The sequence below is a fragment of the Actinia tenebrosa genome, unplaced genomic scaffold, assembly GCF_029948245.1.
Source record: "Actinia tenebrosa isolate PJP-AT-01 unplaced genomic scaffold, QUT_ActTen_1.0 PGA_scaffold1__47_contigs__length_23844297, whole genome shotgun sequence".
NCBI classification, from domain to species: Eukaryota; Metazoa; Cnidaria; class Anthozoa; order Actiniaria; family Actiniidae; genus Actinia; species Actinia tenebrosa.
The window spans coordinates 18,308,904-18,327,027 of NW_028292578.1; the positions used below are offsets into that span (position 1 = coordinate 18,308,904).

Below are 18,124 nucleotides of genomic sequence, written 5' to 3' on the forward strand. Positions count from 1 at the left end.
AAGGCTATTGGACAAATTCTATATTATAATTGAAAGTTTAGAAAAAATATTTGAATGTTAGGAAAATATCAGTGAAATGTTAAAAGTGAATGGTTTTTGAAGGCATAAGATTGCAGGTGAGCGAAAATAGACATGTTGCATGATTGCTGTATTTTAGAATCAACTTTGTTGACTCGCCAGTTTAAAAAATAAGTCATGCAAGAAAAATGGCTTATTTCTTAATCTCAGACTTTATCTCCCCCTTTATTTTTACATGAAACTAGAACAGCAAAAAATAGCGGAAAATGATGCAAGATACACCCTTTTTGCAAGAACGTCATACGAAAATAGAACAGTGATTTAGTGGGATAGGAATTATATTAAAAAACAAAAGAAGATCACTGAAGCTGAACATTTTCTTTTGTCATTTAATGTATTCCTTTCTCACTAAATTACTAATGTTCTATTCTTGTATGACAACCTTCTTGCAAGTAAGTGTAAATCTAAGGCGACGTTACACTACTGAAAAGCTGACTCATTGCAAGCTAAGGGGATCCATATTGTGCATAGGCCTGGAAACAACAAAATTCAATAGTAATCACGTGACAGTATGTTATCCAATCAGTTTGGGCCGCGTCCAGGCCGCGTGTAGGTTTAATCATAGGCAGCGTCTATTACGTCCATCCACAGAGCATGCTGTTTGAAGGGACACCGGTTTTCACTTGAAAAAATGGTTTAAATCACCTTGGTTCTTCGTTTTTCATACTCACTCTAGACAACCTTGACATAGATAGATTGAACTGGCAGTTAAATATTTGGGGTAATCAAACTAGAAGTATTTTAAGTCTGTAAGCAATGGAGGCCGCACACACTTTACCGGTGGATGAAGTCTTAAAACATTTTAATGTGCTGGAAAGCAAAGGGCTAAGCTTGGAGCAAGTTAAAAAGTTACAAAAAACTTATGGTCCTAATGGTGAGTAAGGCTAGCATTTAGTATTTTTGTCTTTGGATGTTTAACTGTTTATACGCGGTTCTCGAGTAAATACGTCAAACATTAAATTTGTGTTGCCCAACTGGCGAGAGTCATTGTCCAAAAACACCGAAATATACTAATTTCTTCTTTCCTCTTTCCTTTTAATTTATCGACTTTTATCTATTGCCTTTGTCCGGAAAACAGAACTACCAGCTGAAGAAGGTAAGAAATGTTCCTCGTCTCGACATAATATTAAAATCAAATCTTTTGACTTGTGCATTTAAACCTTCTGACAACTAGTGTGAGACTGCCAAAGAAATTCCTAATTTGTCCATTCTTTTGTAATGAAATTTCTAGGCAAACCTTTATGGAAGCTTGTTCTTGAGCAATTCGACGATTTATTGATCAAAATCCTTCTGATCGCAGCCGTGATATCATTTGTAAGTATAAGGAAGTTCAAAGTGTAGTAAGCCGCTTTACTGTTCATCCATTCCAAATGAAACCCATTCATGGATGCCCTTTTCCTTCCCGTCATTTGTTAGGTTTTAGCTCTGTTCGAAGAAGGAGAAGATCAAACCACAGCCTTTGTCGAACCCCTGGTTATCCTCGTAATTCTCGTCTTAAATGCGATTATTGGAGTTTGGCAGGCAAGTACTGTATTTGATTCATTCAGTAGTCTTAATTCTTGGCCAAAGCAATCGCTGCTTGATGATCCCTAACCCATTTTAGATCAGTATGAAATAATAGAGTTTATATTAAATAACTTTATTACTAAACAGGAAAGAAACGCAGAAAACGCTATCGAGGCCTTAAAACAATATGAACCAGAGATAGCAAAAGTTCTTCGACAAGATCGACCAATCGTTCAAAAGATAAAAGCTCGAGATCTCGTTCCCGGTGATGTTGTGGAAGTCGCAGGTATGTGAAAAAGTTCAAAAAAAAAGCCCATATTCTGGCCAAGTTTTCCCCTCGATCTTATTTATAACATTTCTCTTGTTTAAAACTCTTGACTTTGTTTACGATTGGCGTTGACTAATTTTTTGCTTTTCACTATAAATTTCTAATCAAATAGGTGGCTTATTTCATTACTAAGCTCCCTTCCATTTTTCAGTACTCCTCTTTTCCCATTAGGCATAAAATGAGCTCTAGCTTCAACTCAATAATATCATAACCTCAACTGAATAAATTCTAAATTAGAATGTTTGAATTGTTGTCACATAGCTTTTGGCACTATATTTACCTTAACTGAGAAATTTTACTATTTCATAACATGTACATGAACACGATGGGTAAGAAATTACCTCAAGACCTTTCTCCTTAATCCTATTTAGATAATGTTTTTTGGACGTAGTTGGTTATTGAGTGATAGTTGATATTGAGTTGGAAAAGTAGGGTTGCTTTTACTGGCATTTTCAAATCCATAGTAATACTTCAAACATAAACACAGACAGTTATTTGTATTTCAAATTCCTAAGAGGGTAAGATACATGAATGTAGCACTGTGTAGCCATGTACCATGATGTTTTCCCCCCAACTAACCAATACGAACAGCAAGCAATCTCCTTATCAAACCTTGAAATCCCTTTGATCTTAAACCAATTCTTAGAAACTTACCAATATTAAAAGCTAGAATTACCTTCATTTATAGCTTCGTGATATTGGCTAAATTTTCACATTCATAGTAGATTTAGGTCAAAATAATGTTATTATTAAAGAAGCAGGTTTTTTTTTTGCTTGTTTTTCATTCCTTCGGGCCAACCATTAATTTAGTCCTTTCTTGAGTTGATCACAATCTCAAACCTAGAAGTAGATCGGAATGGTATTGGTTTTGTCCATGACTTATTTGCTCTAGCTTTGAACAAGAGATATTTCATAAAATACCCATGTCACATCGTAAAGATTGTTCAAACCATATATTTAATTATTTCTTTCAAACTCAAATCAATCATAATAATTTTTATATAATTAATTTTGAATATACACTTTTATATATTTTTTTGCTCTCCTTAAAGTAATTAATTTGTTAGACACATTTGCAGTGTTTGTATCAGTTTTTATTTATCTACCACACCCTATGGAACATTCCTCTTTCTTTGAATCAAAAAATACACAACATTCCAAATTGTCTCAATTAATACTTTGTAAAAACAGTAGTCTCTTCCGCATCATAAATGAATTTATTTTAGAACTCATGAGTGTATTAGAATACACTTTTCATCTGTCTTTGAGATGCAGTGGTAATCTGAAATTCTGATTCATCTCTTGTTTTCTGTATTTCCTTAAGGAGTTGGACATTTTGTTAGCCTTTTGAAAACGAATACGAGAGAACTGCTGTGAAATATTCCTGGTATTTGTTAACTTACAGTTTAATGTAATCATTGATGGGAAAATACAAAAGTCAGGTGTTCAAATGTTTCCTTTCTCAAAGCTACATAAAGCATAATTAACTTGCATAATTAATTATGAGATATCACAACAATCTTCAGCCATATTTTTTTGTCTTGCCACAGCAATCTGTATTCCTTAGCAGAATTTTAAGAAATAGTTTTTGGTATAATACATAAAAAGACATCAATAGAAGAGGCTACGCAATAGGAGTAAGTTCAGTCCCAAGTACCAGGAATCATACAATCCAGTGTTTTTTTCAACAGACAATTAACTTTTTTTCTTTAATCATTAGTATCTTCTTAAAACCTTCAGTACAGCCAGCTACACCATATTTCACCCAGTAATCTCAATATCTTGACAGTTAGACATTCATCACTTAAATAAATGAAAAAAAAAACAAACAGAAAGAAGCTGTGAAATTGACTTAAAAGTCCTAGAGGTTCTATTACTCTAAATTATAATTTCAAGTGTTTTGGGAATTGTTTGAAGAGGAAATATGTTTTATAGGATGGTTTTTTAAATTATTGATTGAATTCTTTTCTGAATTCAGGAAACTGAATTATTTATGTGATGATAAGGTAGTGGTTTTCAACAGGTCAAGTTTCTTGAAAATCATCTTTTATTATTTTTTCTGAAGCATAATATTTTTTACAACCTGCAGCTCTGGTTACAGTAATAAATCTGTTTTCACTTTAAAAAAGTGTTCAATAATAAATTTCCTTAACAATTTTTCCTGCCTTTACAATCAAAATTTACACCTACATTTTATTCAGTTGGTAAAATCGATTAGATATCACCACAACAATTCATGAAATAAATAAAGATTTGTAAATCATTTCATGTTTATAGTTTGCACTCCAAAAACTTGTAATTTTTTTTCCACTTTTAATGATACTTAAAATGGTTTGTTGTCATAGGAACTGAGTTGCATTACTGGAATTCTATTGTTTATCCTGTCAAGTGTACAGTTTCTGGTTTGATTGTTGAACTAGCATGCAAGAAATCCATTACTCCAGTAACAATGGTCTTTGTTTGGAATATATTAGTATTTAGCATTGAAGAAAATGGCTAATTCATGTCAGAATCTTGTCTTTATTATTTAATTTGTTGTAGTATTATCAAGTATGATCATCATGATTAAATTTATTATCATACTAAACTGGAATTACGGTAATATCCAAAAACTTTTCGATCCAGTCATCCTTTGCTGCTTAGTATTGTTTGCTTTTAATTTAATCCATGTGTAAATAATATTGGTACATGTAGCAATTAGAATAGAGTACTAAGTATTAAGCAGCTTTTGAAATCCCTTTTGTATTTAAATACTTCACTTGCTATATAAGATATCTTGTCATTGATCTCTTCATTTCCAGACCAGAAGTTTTGAGTTGCTATTAATATGAATGTTGCTCAACAATCATTTTATACAAAAAATGTTTGAAAGATTAATAAATCCTTTCTTTTGGAAGAATTTTTACCAGGATTTCTTCATCTTAGTAAAAGTTCAGCCTATAATTTTGATTATTTTTGGCTATTACTATATTGATGGTTTTCACAGCCTCCAAGTTGGATGAATTTAACAAAAAAAATTGTCATTAGTCTCTTTGTTATATCATCCAACATGGCCGTAGTGTCTTTTGTTATTTCATTCTCTTGGGAATAATTGAAAGCCAACAATATGCTTGCATAATTTGATATTTTATGTACCAAAGTTATTTTCTATTTTCTGAATAATATTCAATATGATATACTATTCTTTTATTATTTAATAATTTGCTTTTTTTGTTGTTGTTCAATGTTACAGTTGGTGACAAAGTACCTGCAGATATCCGTGTTATCCATATCAAGTCAACTACATTGAGAGTTGATCAGTCTATACTCACAGGTATGAATAAAAATGAAATAAATGTTTGTTTGTCAGATATATGTCTGTGATTTATTTAATCTGGTTTGATCTATAGTTCCACTTTAAATCAGACCACATTTCTACTAATGCAGAAATTATCAGATTGACAGCTTGTTCTCGAGGGTTAATAAAACAGCATTAATAAATCATAAATATTGACCAGTATAATTTTCTAAAGATTAACAATAAAAATTTTTAATTTTTCAGATTTATATATTTTGATTAATTTATTTCTTAATTGTTGCTAATATTAACTTTCAATCAGGCAATAAATAGATGAAATGAGATTTCCCACTAAAATCAAAGTCTATTGTTTTAGGTGAAAGCATGAGTGTTATCAAGCATACAGATGCAATACCAGACAAAAAAGCTGTCAATCAAGACAAGACTAATATGCTGTTCTCGGTAAGTGTGTCAACTAAGCAAATTTAGCCGTTTTAATTGAAAAGTGATTTGTGATATTTTGGAATTGATGGTCAGATAAAACACAAGATATTCTAAACTCTCTAGAAAAAAATACTGTATTTTGTGTTGCAGTTTTCTAATTGCATAATAATTATATAAATGCTTCTATCAGTCAAATATACCAAAGCCTATTAGAAAGACAGCTAATCAGCAGGCAGAATGTACGACCAAAATTGGTACTTGTTTTGCCAAACACCTCTTTAAGTCTTGTCCTCTTGTCCTGCCACATGGACTTGTAACGCGTTGATCAGTGTTATGTGGTTAGTCATGATGCCTGGCTGTCGTGGAGTAGCTGTTAATTTTAGCCATGATTATGATAATCAGCTGGAGATGATGATTTCTATGTTCCGTGTTTCACCTGAGATATCTCACTGATTACATTATAAACATCCTGATCCAGCTAATCAAACCATGCAGATCCTCAAAGTCCCATTAATAACAATAAAGGTGCTAATAATATTTAATGGTTATCTTTTTTTAACGTAGGGAACTAACATTTCATCAGGAAAATGCTGTGGCATTGTTATAGGAACTGGACTTCATACCGAAATAGGTATCTAAATACTTGAATGTATTTGAAATTGTACCATTGAATACTGTGTTATTAACTTACTGATCACTGCTTGCACCATAGGTAAGATAAGAAACCAAATGGTTGATACCGAAGGTGAAAAGACTCCACTTCAACAAAAGTTAGATGAATTTGGTGAACAACTGTCAAAGGTTAGTTAGTTACTTTGTAGTTGGTATTCAATCATATTATTATAGGTAATAGCGTGGTTTAAGTGATATTTTGAAATTACAAGCTATTTTGAAATATCATGAGTGGTATTTATGCCAAATATCACAGCCAAACCATGCTTTTATTTGTTTATACTCCTCTCAGCCAATCGAATTGCAGGATTTTCATAGGTCATATGATAAGGAAAATGGATCCAAAGGAAAGTGAGAAAATAATGAAAATGAATGGATGGATGGGTGAATAAGGTTATCATGAATGGATATAGGATGCCATTTAAGGAAAAACAGACACTAATCTTTCAGACAAAATTAATGTTTATCCTTCATTTGAAGCTATAAGTGTAAAAAGATGGTCTTACCTTCTTGAAATTACACAATTTAAATCCCTTACATGATCGTTATCAAAGGGAGTTATGTGTTTAGTGTAATAGAACATCCTTATTACTTTGCTGCAGGTCATAACAGTGATATGTATAGCTGTCTGGGCCATCAATATTGGTCATTTTAATGATCCAATTCATGGCGGATCCTGGCTTAAGGTACTATTAAACGCTTCCTATTTAATGCCTTTAGCCATATTAAGTTATATAAAGGTTATATTACATAGTCATGTCTTAATCCTTGTATTCTATCTTCCTAGGGTGCTATTTATTACTTCAAAATAGCTGTTGCTTTAGCTGTTGCTGCTATTCCAGAAGGTCTTCCTGCTGTTATAACCACCTGCCTAGCTTTAGGTATGATTTTAATGTAATTTTTAACATATCTTGTTATCTATTTTGAATGCTTATTTGTATGGTTGCAATGGCTACCTCTATATTTAGACCCATTCTTGATCTATCCTGCTGTTATCAATAAAAAGGGAGATCTTTGAAAAACTATATTCCCTGCATTGAGCTTGCTTGTTCTGGATGGATGGGGATATTGATCTAATTGTTTAGCTTGTGAACATCCAAAACATTGGGCCACCGTATGAATGCTTTTCTGAGTCAAAATGAAAATTCATGCACTTTATCCTCATAATGAAATTTTTTATAAACACAAGTGAGTAAGGTGATGTGTCGGCAAGTGCTGACTGTGCATTGTCAGTCAGTTGTGCTATTGTTGACCACTATGCTTCAGCAGAACTAGCCCCAGACCCGATACGCAGTCTCCAGCCCATTTATTTTAACCCCTTTGTTGTTTCTTTTAGGTACAAGAAGAATGGCCAAAAAGAACGCTATAGTCAGAAGTCTGCCTTCAGTGGAGACCTTAGGGTGTACCTCGGTTATTTGTTCAGACAAAACGGGAACACTTACCACTAACAAAATGTCTGTCACTAAGGTAATGAATATAGAAAATAGTGTCTGTCAAAAAGGAAATTACATCATCAACTGGAAACGTTGTCTTATTACTGAATTCTAACTTAGGTTTCCTAACTCTTTCATTTATAATACAGTTTTTTATACTGAAAGAAATCAAAAGGAGTTATGCTGAATTCCATGAATTCTGTGTTGAAGGGACAACATACGACCCAGTTGGTAAAGTGTAAGTAAATAAGTTATCAGGTTAAATAATATACAGGTATTAATCTTAATATCTGGTTAAACATTTTTTTCTTCAAAATAAATCTAACTATGTACAAATCTAAAAAAGCTAAACTGGTACATACTTCAATGGTTTCAGAACTGAGAATGGAAAAGAAATTAATTCCTCTTCATATGATGCTCTAGCAGAGTTTGCTTGTATTTGTGCTCTTTGCAATGATTCCAGTCTTGACTACAATGCAGTAAGTAAACACTAACCATTTATATGATGTTCTAGATATTAATAAATTGTTTTAGTTGTTCACACTAAGAAATGATAAATTTAACATTTATTCTTTCCCTTACTCCCTTTCTCTCCTTCCATTTTCCATTCAATCCCCCCTCTGTCTTTTCGTTTTTTCTCCTTTTCCTCCCTACTTTCCTTCCTCTGTTTTATTTGTTAATACATCTATCCATTCATGTATCAATTCATTTTAATATCTATCCATCCATTTGGTCATTTATCAAAGTGTGGTACTAGAAAAACCAGTATCTGAGATGTAATACTAAGTATTTTGATGTTCTGTTTTAGGCACGTAAGTGTTATGAAAAGGTTGGTGAAGCGACTGAGACAGCCCTATCAGTATTGGTTGAAAAACTCAATGTCTTTGGCCTCAACTTGGCTGGTAAAGGCAAATCTGACCTCGCTCATGCTTGTAATGAGAACATCAAAGAGCATTTCACTAAGGTAATTATTTATTTATTATATCTTACTTCCGCATTTAGTGAACTGGTTCCCATTATTGACCACTCAGCACTTAGTCAAGCACCAAGTCTTGACTCTGACTGATATTATGTTCCCTTAACATATGAGAGAAGTTCTCTTTTTAGACAAAAATGGACAGCTAAGTGCTGGTCAATCAATCAACTATATTTTACTTCTTACAAAAAGTGCTATATTTGTCCTTATTAGCATCTTGAAATTTAAGGTGCACTTTGCATGGGTACAATAGTTTTTCAGTTTTGGTAGGATAATTCCAAGTACAGTAAGGGATAGCAGTTTATTATGGTTATGTTATAAGTGCTCCTCAAAGTTGAGAATAAGAGAGCAGGGAATTGAGGTTAATCAGATACATGTATTCGAATGTGACTTTTCAATACTAGTGGGATATAAGGATATATACCTATAGCCTAGTAGTAGCTCATCCAATCAGGATGCAGCATTGATGATAGAATAACCTTGTCTAGCCTTGACATCAAATTTATGTCCAAAGTCCTTTAGGCATGACAAAATTGGTTTTTAGTGAAATAAAATCTACCTTGAAATATTATAAATATGGACTATCTTATATGAAAGTTCTATTTTGAATGATTGTTTCACAGGATTTCACCCTTGAGTTTTCAAGAGACAGGAAATCCATGAGTGTTTACTGTACTCCTAGCATAGATGGACTCAATTCTGTACTGGGCAAAGAACCAAAGATGTTCGTCAAGGTGGGTTTTATGTTTTGCGCTTACATCAATGTATTCTACACGAGAGAGTGATTAAAAAAATGTTTCTTGGGGAACTAGATATAGGAAGACAATCAATGACCATTGAAATTTTAGACTGACACTTTAAAACCCTGAGGACTGCATTAGAGCTATATTGTTAAAGTGCTTCCACTGTGATCAAGGGCTCTCTAGATAGAGTACTTTAATCTTTATTATTTTTGTTTCACATGACATATTGTCTGTCATGGATGATTTTACAAATAACACAAATGTTTTAAAGATGCTTGAATCATTTTCACTGATGGGAATCTTGTTGTTTTGTTACAGGGTGCTCCAGAAAGTATTCTTGATAGATGTGAGTTTGTGAGAGTAGGCAAGACCAAACATCCTCTGACACCTAAATTAAGACAGCAAATACTTGATCTTGTATTGTCTTATGGCACAGGTATGATCTTCATTGCAGTGCAACTGCTATGAGTTGGGCCACTTATTAGCTATTAGTCCTTGAGCACAAATGGGCTATGAGGGTGAGAGGACTAATTGCTTTAGTCAAATCCAACTAGTTGGTCAAATATTTAGATGCAAACATAATATTTAGATGGCTTTCAAAGCCGGCACTTTTCACTACTAGTAGGAAATAACTTATAGCCTACTAGCAGCTCATCCAATCAGAATGCGGCATTGATGATAGACTTCTAGTTGGATTTGATTAACACCAGGTAGACAAGAAAACCAATTAAAATGTAGAATGAAAACAGTGCATTCCAAATTTGGGTAGTGGAGCCAATCAGAAATCTAACTGGACAAAAATAGTAATTTGACCATGATGTTGTAAGTAAGCAACTACATAGCCATTGCCATTTTCTCATGGGAGCACAAAGATATGTGTAAAGGCTTTTGTTTTTTGCTGCTTTCTTATTGGCTCCACTACACAATAGTAGGGTTGTATTGTTTTTATTCTATACATTTTAATTTATTAAAATCCACTTCTCCACCTCACTACTTCTCACATACAGACATTTTAAAAAAGCATTTTCTATAACTAATTGCATATTATTCTCAAAATATGCCATATAACAGCTGTATATTCAAGAAATCAATTATTTTTTACAATCATGATGCAGGAAGTGATACACTTCGCTGTCTGGCCTTGGCAACTATTGATGAACCATTATCGCCTAAGAAGATGGACTTGGAGAATTCAGAAAACTTTATCAAATATGAAGTAAGTTTTGCCATTCTGGATTGTTGCTGGTATCAATAAATCTTTTTTCCATTATTTTCCATTACTATCAGAAGTGGATCAAAAAATATTTGCGTTTTGGTTTATTACTGTTCCATACACTGTACATTGAACACTTCTACGAGTTTTTTGATTTCATTTTGACAACTTTTTGACAAGTTTTAACAGTGATCTTTAGTGCTAAACAATTGTGTATTGGTGCTTCACTATTGAAGTACTTTGCCCGGTTGTACGAAGGGTGGATGGCTCTATCTGATGGATAAATTTTATCCAGTGGATGAATTCATTGGATAACTGCATTGTTTTATGATTTATCCATTGGATAGTGCTATCCACCCTTCATACAACTGGGCCCTGATGTCTAAATTGGTAAGCAAAAAGGAGCACAATAAAAAGTTGTTAAAAAGAAATAAAAACTTGTAGAAGTGTTCACAGTACGGAGCATGGCACAGTAAACTTGCTAAATCATTGGTGCCAAATCTGGCTAATTAATTTGTTGCCTTTAAGGGAGGTAGGACCAATTATTGCAAGTCCTCTATTCTGCAGTATAACAGACTTCTGTGTGCTATACATTTGCTCAGGTATAAAATATCCACTGTAATAGTTTGACATGCTTCATATTTGTTATTTTTAGGCTGGTATGACATTTGTGGGAGTTGCCGGTATGCTTGATCCACCACGAGCTGAAGTAGCTGAAGCCATTATCAAGTGCGAAAATGCAGGCATAAGAGTCATTGTCATCACAGGAGACAACAAGGTACAGTCTAATATTACTATAGCAACACAATAGGCTCTTTGAAGGACATAATCACATCACTGTTACTTGAGGGCAAAAATCTAAGTAATATATACAGTATGAGTGGCCATGTTGTATCTGATACGCCAAGAGTTCGTATATCGGATACAACACAGACACGAATACTATAGATTACTTATCAAACGTCTAGGTTAGTTCCTTTGTGTTTCGCTACAAATTTTCAAGATAAAAGTGAATCTGGCCAAGAAAATCCATCTTAAAGTTTATCCAAATAAACAGGATTCTGTATCTGATTTACAAAACTCTTCAAGGTTGTGATTTCTGTTGGGTTTTTCCTCATGAATTATTAATGAGTTTGATAATATCATTTGCAAACCTTGGGTTAAAATATTATTTTTCCCTTATAAGATACTTTCTGTTTCAAAATGTTAAACATTTTAAAGTTTGTTTGCCATTCACGAGCTTCCCCAAGGGACCTTGAGCTGTATTGTGATATATCAGCATGTGCTTGCTATGTGCAAAGGGCCTATTGCACTATTCTAGCAGTTATCAAAATTATGCAAACTCTGTAATTGTGAGCTGCATGTTGAAATTTTTTTCCCACTGCCGTCAGTCAAGAATAGTCAGTCAGTATGTTTTGCATTGTTGAATAGTGTTATTTAAAAACAAATTTTAACAGGCAGCTTGAAAATACCAAGTTCCTTTAACATTGAAAACTGAGTTCATTTGGGATATCCTTTGTATTTTTAATCATTTCCAGGCTACAGCTGAAGCCATCTGTAGGAGAATTAATATCTTTAAACCAGATGAAAACACCACAGGTAGTTATTACTAAAATGATTTTCTTGATACTTGTGTGGTTTATTCATTTCCTCATCTGCCTGTCTTTGTCTATCTGTCCATCCTCACCCATCCGCTGTACATTTGTTAGTTTGTTTCTTTGTTTTTTCCTGCTATTCTTGATTTCAACTTCCACCATAGTTTCATGATATGATCATAATAATCTGTTATCTGTCCATGGTTTCTAGTTGAGCTGGCACATTTTTTGAAGTTGAAGTTGTGAAAGGTCCGTTGGCCCTCTCCTTCAGTCGTTTCATACAAGGCTCGTAATTTACCTATTACGCATGTTATTTTTTGTGTAGGGCTCTCTTATTCTGGACGAGAGTTTGATGACCTAACACAGGAGGAACAAAGAGAGGCATGCCAAAGTGCAAGGTAAATGAGTCATCAAGCAATCACCTTGCTATAATTGTGGGTAAACCATCCTGAGATGGCAAATTTATAGATCAAATGTGTAGTATCAGATTCTATCGTTGCCTTACTACATTAGAAACTGAATTATTAGTGGGCGGATGGGTCTAATGAAGGTATAACTTACATCACATACTTCCATGGACTGTATGGCCTTTTTAAAACAAAAATGTCATGGTTTTTCCTGCAGACTTTTTTCAAGAGTAGAGCCATCCCACAAGAGTAAAATAGTAGAGTATCTACAAGCAGAAGGAGAGATTTCTGCCATGACAGGTGATGGAGTCAATGATGCTCCTGCCTTGAAGAAGGCTGAGATTGGTGTTGCCATGGGATCAGGCACTGCTGTTGCTAAGAGTGCTTCTGGTATCCTTTTCAGTTTACAATGCTGGTATATTCTGTCACAAATAGCAGATATATGATAGTTACAGTTTATTTTTCCTTTCCTTTTCTTTCCTTTTTTCGTCTTCTATTTATCTTTGCTTTGCTATCTTTTCCATGTCCACTTACATGCACATCATTTTCATTTTCCTCCCTATATTACTCTCTTCTTTTTCTTTTCTTTCATTTTTCCTTCCTCCTTTTTCGTTCTTCTCATTTCTTTTCCTCTCCTTTATTTTCCTTTCCATTTCACATTCCCTCCCTTAATTCATTTACTAGTGAGATGATGTAAAAGTCAATCCATTCTCTGAGAATTCTTGCAAACCTTGAGCCAGTATGTTGTAACATCATAAACATGGAGGTCTTCTCCTGTTCTATGTTCTGTTCTTCATACCCTCACTGGTTTCTCTTATTCAAGGAAGGCTTTGAGTTTCTGATCACTGTATTTAGATAAGAAAAGGGGGTCCTTACTTATTGTGTTTGAGGTTTGTTTTTTTTGATTCTATTAGAAATTTCTTAACCATTTCTTCAGAAATGATTCTAGCGGATGATAACTTCTCAACAATAGTAGCTGCTGTAGAGGAAGGGAGATCTATCTATGACAACACTAAACAGTTTATAAGATATCTTATTTCATCAAACATTGGAGAAGTCGTCAGGTTAGTAAAAAATCTTGTATTAAAATATACAGTGAGTCAAAGATATACTTTTTTTGAGCCATGTGGCAACCACACCCTTTCAGATGTTCGTAAACAGTCTTGGCGATAGTGTACCAAACTACATGTTATCCCTTTGAGAATATGACTGTGGATATGATTTATATCCTCTTACAAACTTCTAATGGTTCTATTTCAATTTCCCTTGGTTATACTAATCCTGATATTGCATTTCAACTTTCAGTATTTTCCTAACCGCTGCTCTCGGCATGCCTGAAGCCCTTATCCCAGTACAGCTGCTGTGGGTCAATCTCATGACAGATGGACCCCCAGCTACAGCCCTCAGCTTCAACCCCCCTGACACAGACATCATGAAGAAGCCTCCACGTAATCCAAAGGAGTCCCTTATCAATGGTTGGCTGTTCTTCCGTTACTTAGCTATAGGGATTTATGTTGGCGTGGCAACTGTTGGAGCCTCGGCTTGGTGGTTTATGTTCTATGAAGGTGGTCCTAAAGTGAATTATTACCAACTGGTGAGTATGGCATTCTTTCTTTGAAATTATAGGAAAAGGGCTGCTCAATCATTTAATCTCTGCAAGACCAATGAAAATGCTTAGTAAAAATACTAATGTTTTGTTTTGGTTCATTGATTGCAACATTCATACCTCACATGAAATTATATAAAAAATAGAAATACTTCAGACTCTTGGAACTCTTAGAACAAGGGCTACACGACTTGCATGATCTGGAGAGAAGAATGAGTTGCAATGAATTTTACCACCATTTGCATTGCTACGCGGTCACCCCAGACAAAAATCATGACGTGCACTTTGCAATAGACTGCCGTCAATCAAACACGTTGACATCATTTACACGCGTGTGTGATTCAAAAGGCACCAAAACTTGTCAATTGCTTACAAGTATTATGATCCACACTCACCGGGCCTACTGGGCTGATCCAAATGCGTGTAAATGATGTCAACGTGCTTGATTGACTGCAGTCTATTGCAAAGTGCACGTCATGATTTTTGTCATGGGTGGCCGCGTAGCAATGCAAATGGTGGTATTTCATCCTGTAACTGCTTTACCTGTCTATCTTACATCCTGATAAAGTATCTGAATCTTTTAATTAGCAGCTGCATAAGTTGCTTGATATACTGCGCAGATCAGCTCAATTATAAACATTATAACCGCAGTACAAATACTTGGTCTATATATATCCTCATATACTGAAATATGTGTATTATATATATATATGCATGTGCTTATACTTGTTGTTGACCCAGTTTATTGGTATCCACAGACTCATCACATGCAGTGCCCTAATGACCCTACCAATTTTGCTGGGGTAGACTGTTCTATATTTAGTGACCTCCATCCAATGACTATGGCTTTATCAGTACTTGTCACCATAGAGATGTTAAATGCTCTGAACAGGTAAGTCAAAACTTTTACTTTTCCTATTCCTTTATGTGCTGTTTGGGTCTGAGTAACACTAAGAGAGCATAAATAAGATCACTAAAACGAAACAGAAAGAGCGCATGCACAAGTTGATGACGCACAGGAGTAGGGTAAAGAGAAATTTAAACTGTATCCAGTCACTAAAAATAGCCCAACCGGGAATTTATGTGGCACGCGCGTTAAGACGTTTTCTTTTATTTATTCTCTCTTGGTAACACGTAATTCCAGGGCTATTTATTAAGGAAAGGGAACAAAAATCCTTACCCCATGCAAGAAACGTGCTGCTAGATTCACTGTAATTTCTTTGTTCGTTTGTTATTGCAGTCTGACAGAAAACCAAAGTTTACTCAAGATGCCACCATGGAAAAACCCTTCATTGCTGATAGCCATAACTGCATCTTTCCTTATGCATTTCTTTATACTCTACGTTCCCTTCTGTAATGTAAGTATTCTTTGCTTTGCATCGGTTTGGTCGTAAAACGTCCACTAAAGATGCTGATAATGACCATCTTTTGTTATACTACATTCAGACGGAATTTAAGAACTAGGTGTATAAAAAATTTAGTTTAAAAACGAAGAAAAAATCACTTATTATATTAATGGGAAATGGAAATTTTAAAACGTGGGAATTTACTGGTAACAGTGGAATCCACAGTATGGCATATAATAGAATCTATATGTCCCAAAACTCTTCTTCTGTATTGGTTTTTATAATTATGTTTGTTGGTGAATTTTCAAAGCAATAAATACAATTTATTTTTTCTTGTCAGACTATCTTCCATATAACTCCTCTTAACTGGGTTGAGTGGATGGCAGTCCTGAAGTTGTCTTTCCCTGTCATTCTTGTGGATGAAATCTTAAAATTTATCACTAGAAATCTTATCCGTAAGTATCTAGCTTATTAAAATATTTATTATCTTTATATTGCATGGGGTTCTAGGTTCTAGTCAACATTTTCTATGAAGGGCTGGGGCCTCAAATACACTAAAATGTAGGTACAATACGATTGTCTCACATAAGAAAGAACTCAATTCCTGAGAGGAAAGGGATTTCATTGTTCTGCTATTCGACCAAAACCCGCGGCATTTTAATCAACTCATATGGTTCCGTAGTACGTACATTCCTTACTATACAATGGACCTAAGAATAGAACGCATTTGTACACAATCGAGGCTAAGACTGAGCGAAGGCGAACTTGAAATGGGAGTATTGAAACAGTTCGCTTCATATTATCGTAGCCAAAGTTAAGCTCTTTCCAAAGCGCCTTAAACCTCAGGGTGGAAAGGGGAAAGGATACTAGATACCAAGCTAACGGGGGTGGAGAGTAGGGTGGGGGGCAAGTGATAATGAAATGCATTGAATGCATTCTTTCAACTGTTACTCTCTACAGCTCCTCCTGAAAACATACACAAGCACAAAACAGACTAAGAGTAAAGAAGCATGCTGGACGTGCCGTTCATCAACCTCGTAACGATTCACCAGGGAAAAATACGTTATTTATACCGGAAACGACCACAAGACAGTTACAAGGGATTGGATCACAAGGCATGTCTTGCTCCTTTACGCCTACACAGGGAGCCCAAAACTCCCATTGCAATAGTATTCAGTAAATGCGAACGTTCATCTACATTTATTGAAAACCAAATGTTCATGTGTAAAAAGATAAGAGATCGTAGACATGGGTCGGGAGGGATGGGGCTGTTACCATCCATTTAGCTCTTTGAAATTCATGAATATAAATTGGACCAATAGGGGAGGGGTGGGGAAGGAATAGAGGGGAGATCGACACGCTCCGATATACAAGTTGATCTTTTTTATTTCTCTTTGAGAAAAGTACAAATTTTGTATCAAGTACCATATAACTTAAAACATCAATTTTATGAGCGCTATTAACGAATGATAATAAACAAATTTGATCGCAACGGAATATAAAGCAACCAGTTTAATTTAGGAAAAAAAAATATTCCATTTGACCTGTGATTTAGGTTGGACTTCATGTCCATCCCACTGATAGGCTCTTTTCATCAAAATATATATCTCAAGTAATTAGATTATTGGAGTAGATTTCGTATCACAGTAAAACTGCGCTAAACACGCTGCTGAAGTCACGGAACGGATACGGTACAAAATGGACGACATCCTCTGGACCAATCACAGCGCGCGAGATCTCGGGGTTTTTTTTATCGTAATATGAAATCTACTCTAGCTGTATAGCAGCGAGACGGTTTCTCGTCATTGTATGGACTTATAATAATATTTATGCCTTTTCCAGTCATTACTTTGTGGTCTTGCAATAATTGTATGTTGCTTCATACGTGACTGTTTGTACCGTGGTTTCTTTTTTGAAGCCGATTGATTAATACAACACTGCCGAAGCAAATGTCGTAGGGGCTATAGAGCTCTTATATGGAATGGTTGTGCAACATGTGGGTGCCCCTGTTTGCGCCATAACTATACCTTTATTTTACCCTCTCAGTAATTCAATCGAAGCATTCAAGGGAAGAGGACTATTACCAGGGTAATCTTTTGTGGTGAACAATAAGCAAACCAGTTGGCAAGGTCGTAGTCGTATTAGTGTTGGTTTCTGAAAATATGTTTATTCATTTCATAATTCATTTCAATTTCACCATTGTAATTCCCAGATTCTTTCATTAAAATTTCTTCAATTTGTTTGTATCTGTCTTGACAGTCTTTTTTACTTTCGAAAGATAGAGCTTTCGGCAACGTGTCAGCGAATGAAGTTCAAGAAAACTGTTGTACAGTCTGTAACTGGAAAAGTGTGTGATTTTATTCAACCCGTGAAAAAATAGTACGCCGAATAGCTAGTAGACTCGTTAGTACCAAGTGATAAAAAAGATGAACAGTCTTTTTTACTTTCGAAAGATAGAGCTTTCGGCAACGTGTCAGCGAATGAAGTTCAAGAAAACTGT

General features: G+C 34.7%; 1 protein-coding gene across 1 annotated transcript; it reads left to right on the forward strand.

Moving 5' to 3' along the window:
- The first annotated feature begins 618 nt into the window (after nucleotides 1-618).
- LOC116307218 (sarcoplasmic/endoplasmic reticulum calcium ATPase 2) lies at nucleotides 619-17,870 on the forward strand. The gene is made up of 28 exons (XM_031717374.2): nucleotides 619-952; nucleotides 1,157-1,174; nucleotides 1,310-1,392; nucleotides 1,495-1,599; nucleotides 1,732-1,870; nucleotides 5,145-5,225; nucleotides 5,566-5,651; nucleotides 6,198-6,264; nucleotides 6,346-6,434; nucleotides 6,908-6,991; nucleotides 7,093-7,186; nucleotides 7,642-7,772; nucleotides 7,888-7,976; nucleotides 8,115-8,217; nucleotides 8,547-8,702; nucleotides 9,338-9,448; nucleotides 9,776-9,893; nucleotides 10,573-10,673; nucleotides 11,326-11,448; nucleotides 12,209-12,269; nucleotides 12,591-12,663; nucleotides 12,890-13,062; nucleotides 13,610-13,736; nucleotides 13,978-14,266; nucleotides 15,037-15,170; nucleotides 15,519-15,636; nucleotides 15,965-16,079; nucleotides 16,585-17,870. The coding sequence occupies exons 1-28, from the start codon at nucleotides 835-837 to the stop codon at nucleotides 16,620-16,622; spliced, it is 3,024 nt and encodes a 1,007-aa protein (XP_031573234.2). The 5' UTR covers nucleotides 619-834; the 3' UTR covers nucleotides 16,623-17,870.
- The last annotated feature ends 254 nt before the right edge of the window (nucleotides 17,871-18,124 follow it).

What these genes read in the sequence shown, in the direction of transcription:
- LOC116307218 (XM_031717374.2), top strand. Translation starts at nt 835, where the DNA reads ATGGAGGCCGCACACACTTTACCGGTGGATGAAGTCTTAAAACATTTT. An exon ending in TCAAAGAGCATTTCACTAAG is followed by an intron (nt 8,703 to 9,337) that starts GTAATTATTTAT and finishes ATTGTTTCACAG; the next exon opens with GATTTCACCCTTGAGTTTTC. An exon ending in TCATCACAGGAGACAACAAG is followed by an intron (nt 11,449 to 12,208) that starts GTACAGTCTAAT and finishes AATCATTTCCAG; the next exon opens with GCTACAGCTGAAGCCATCTG.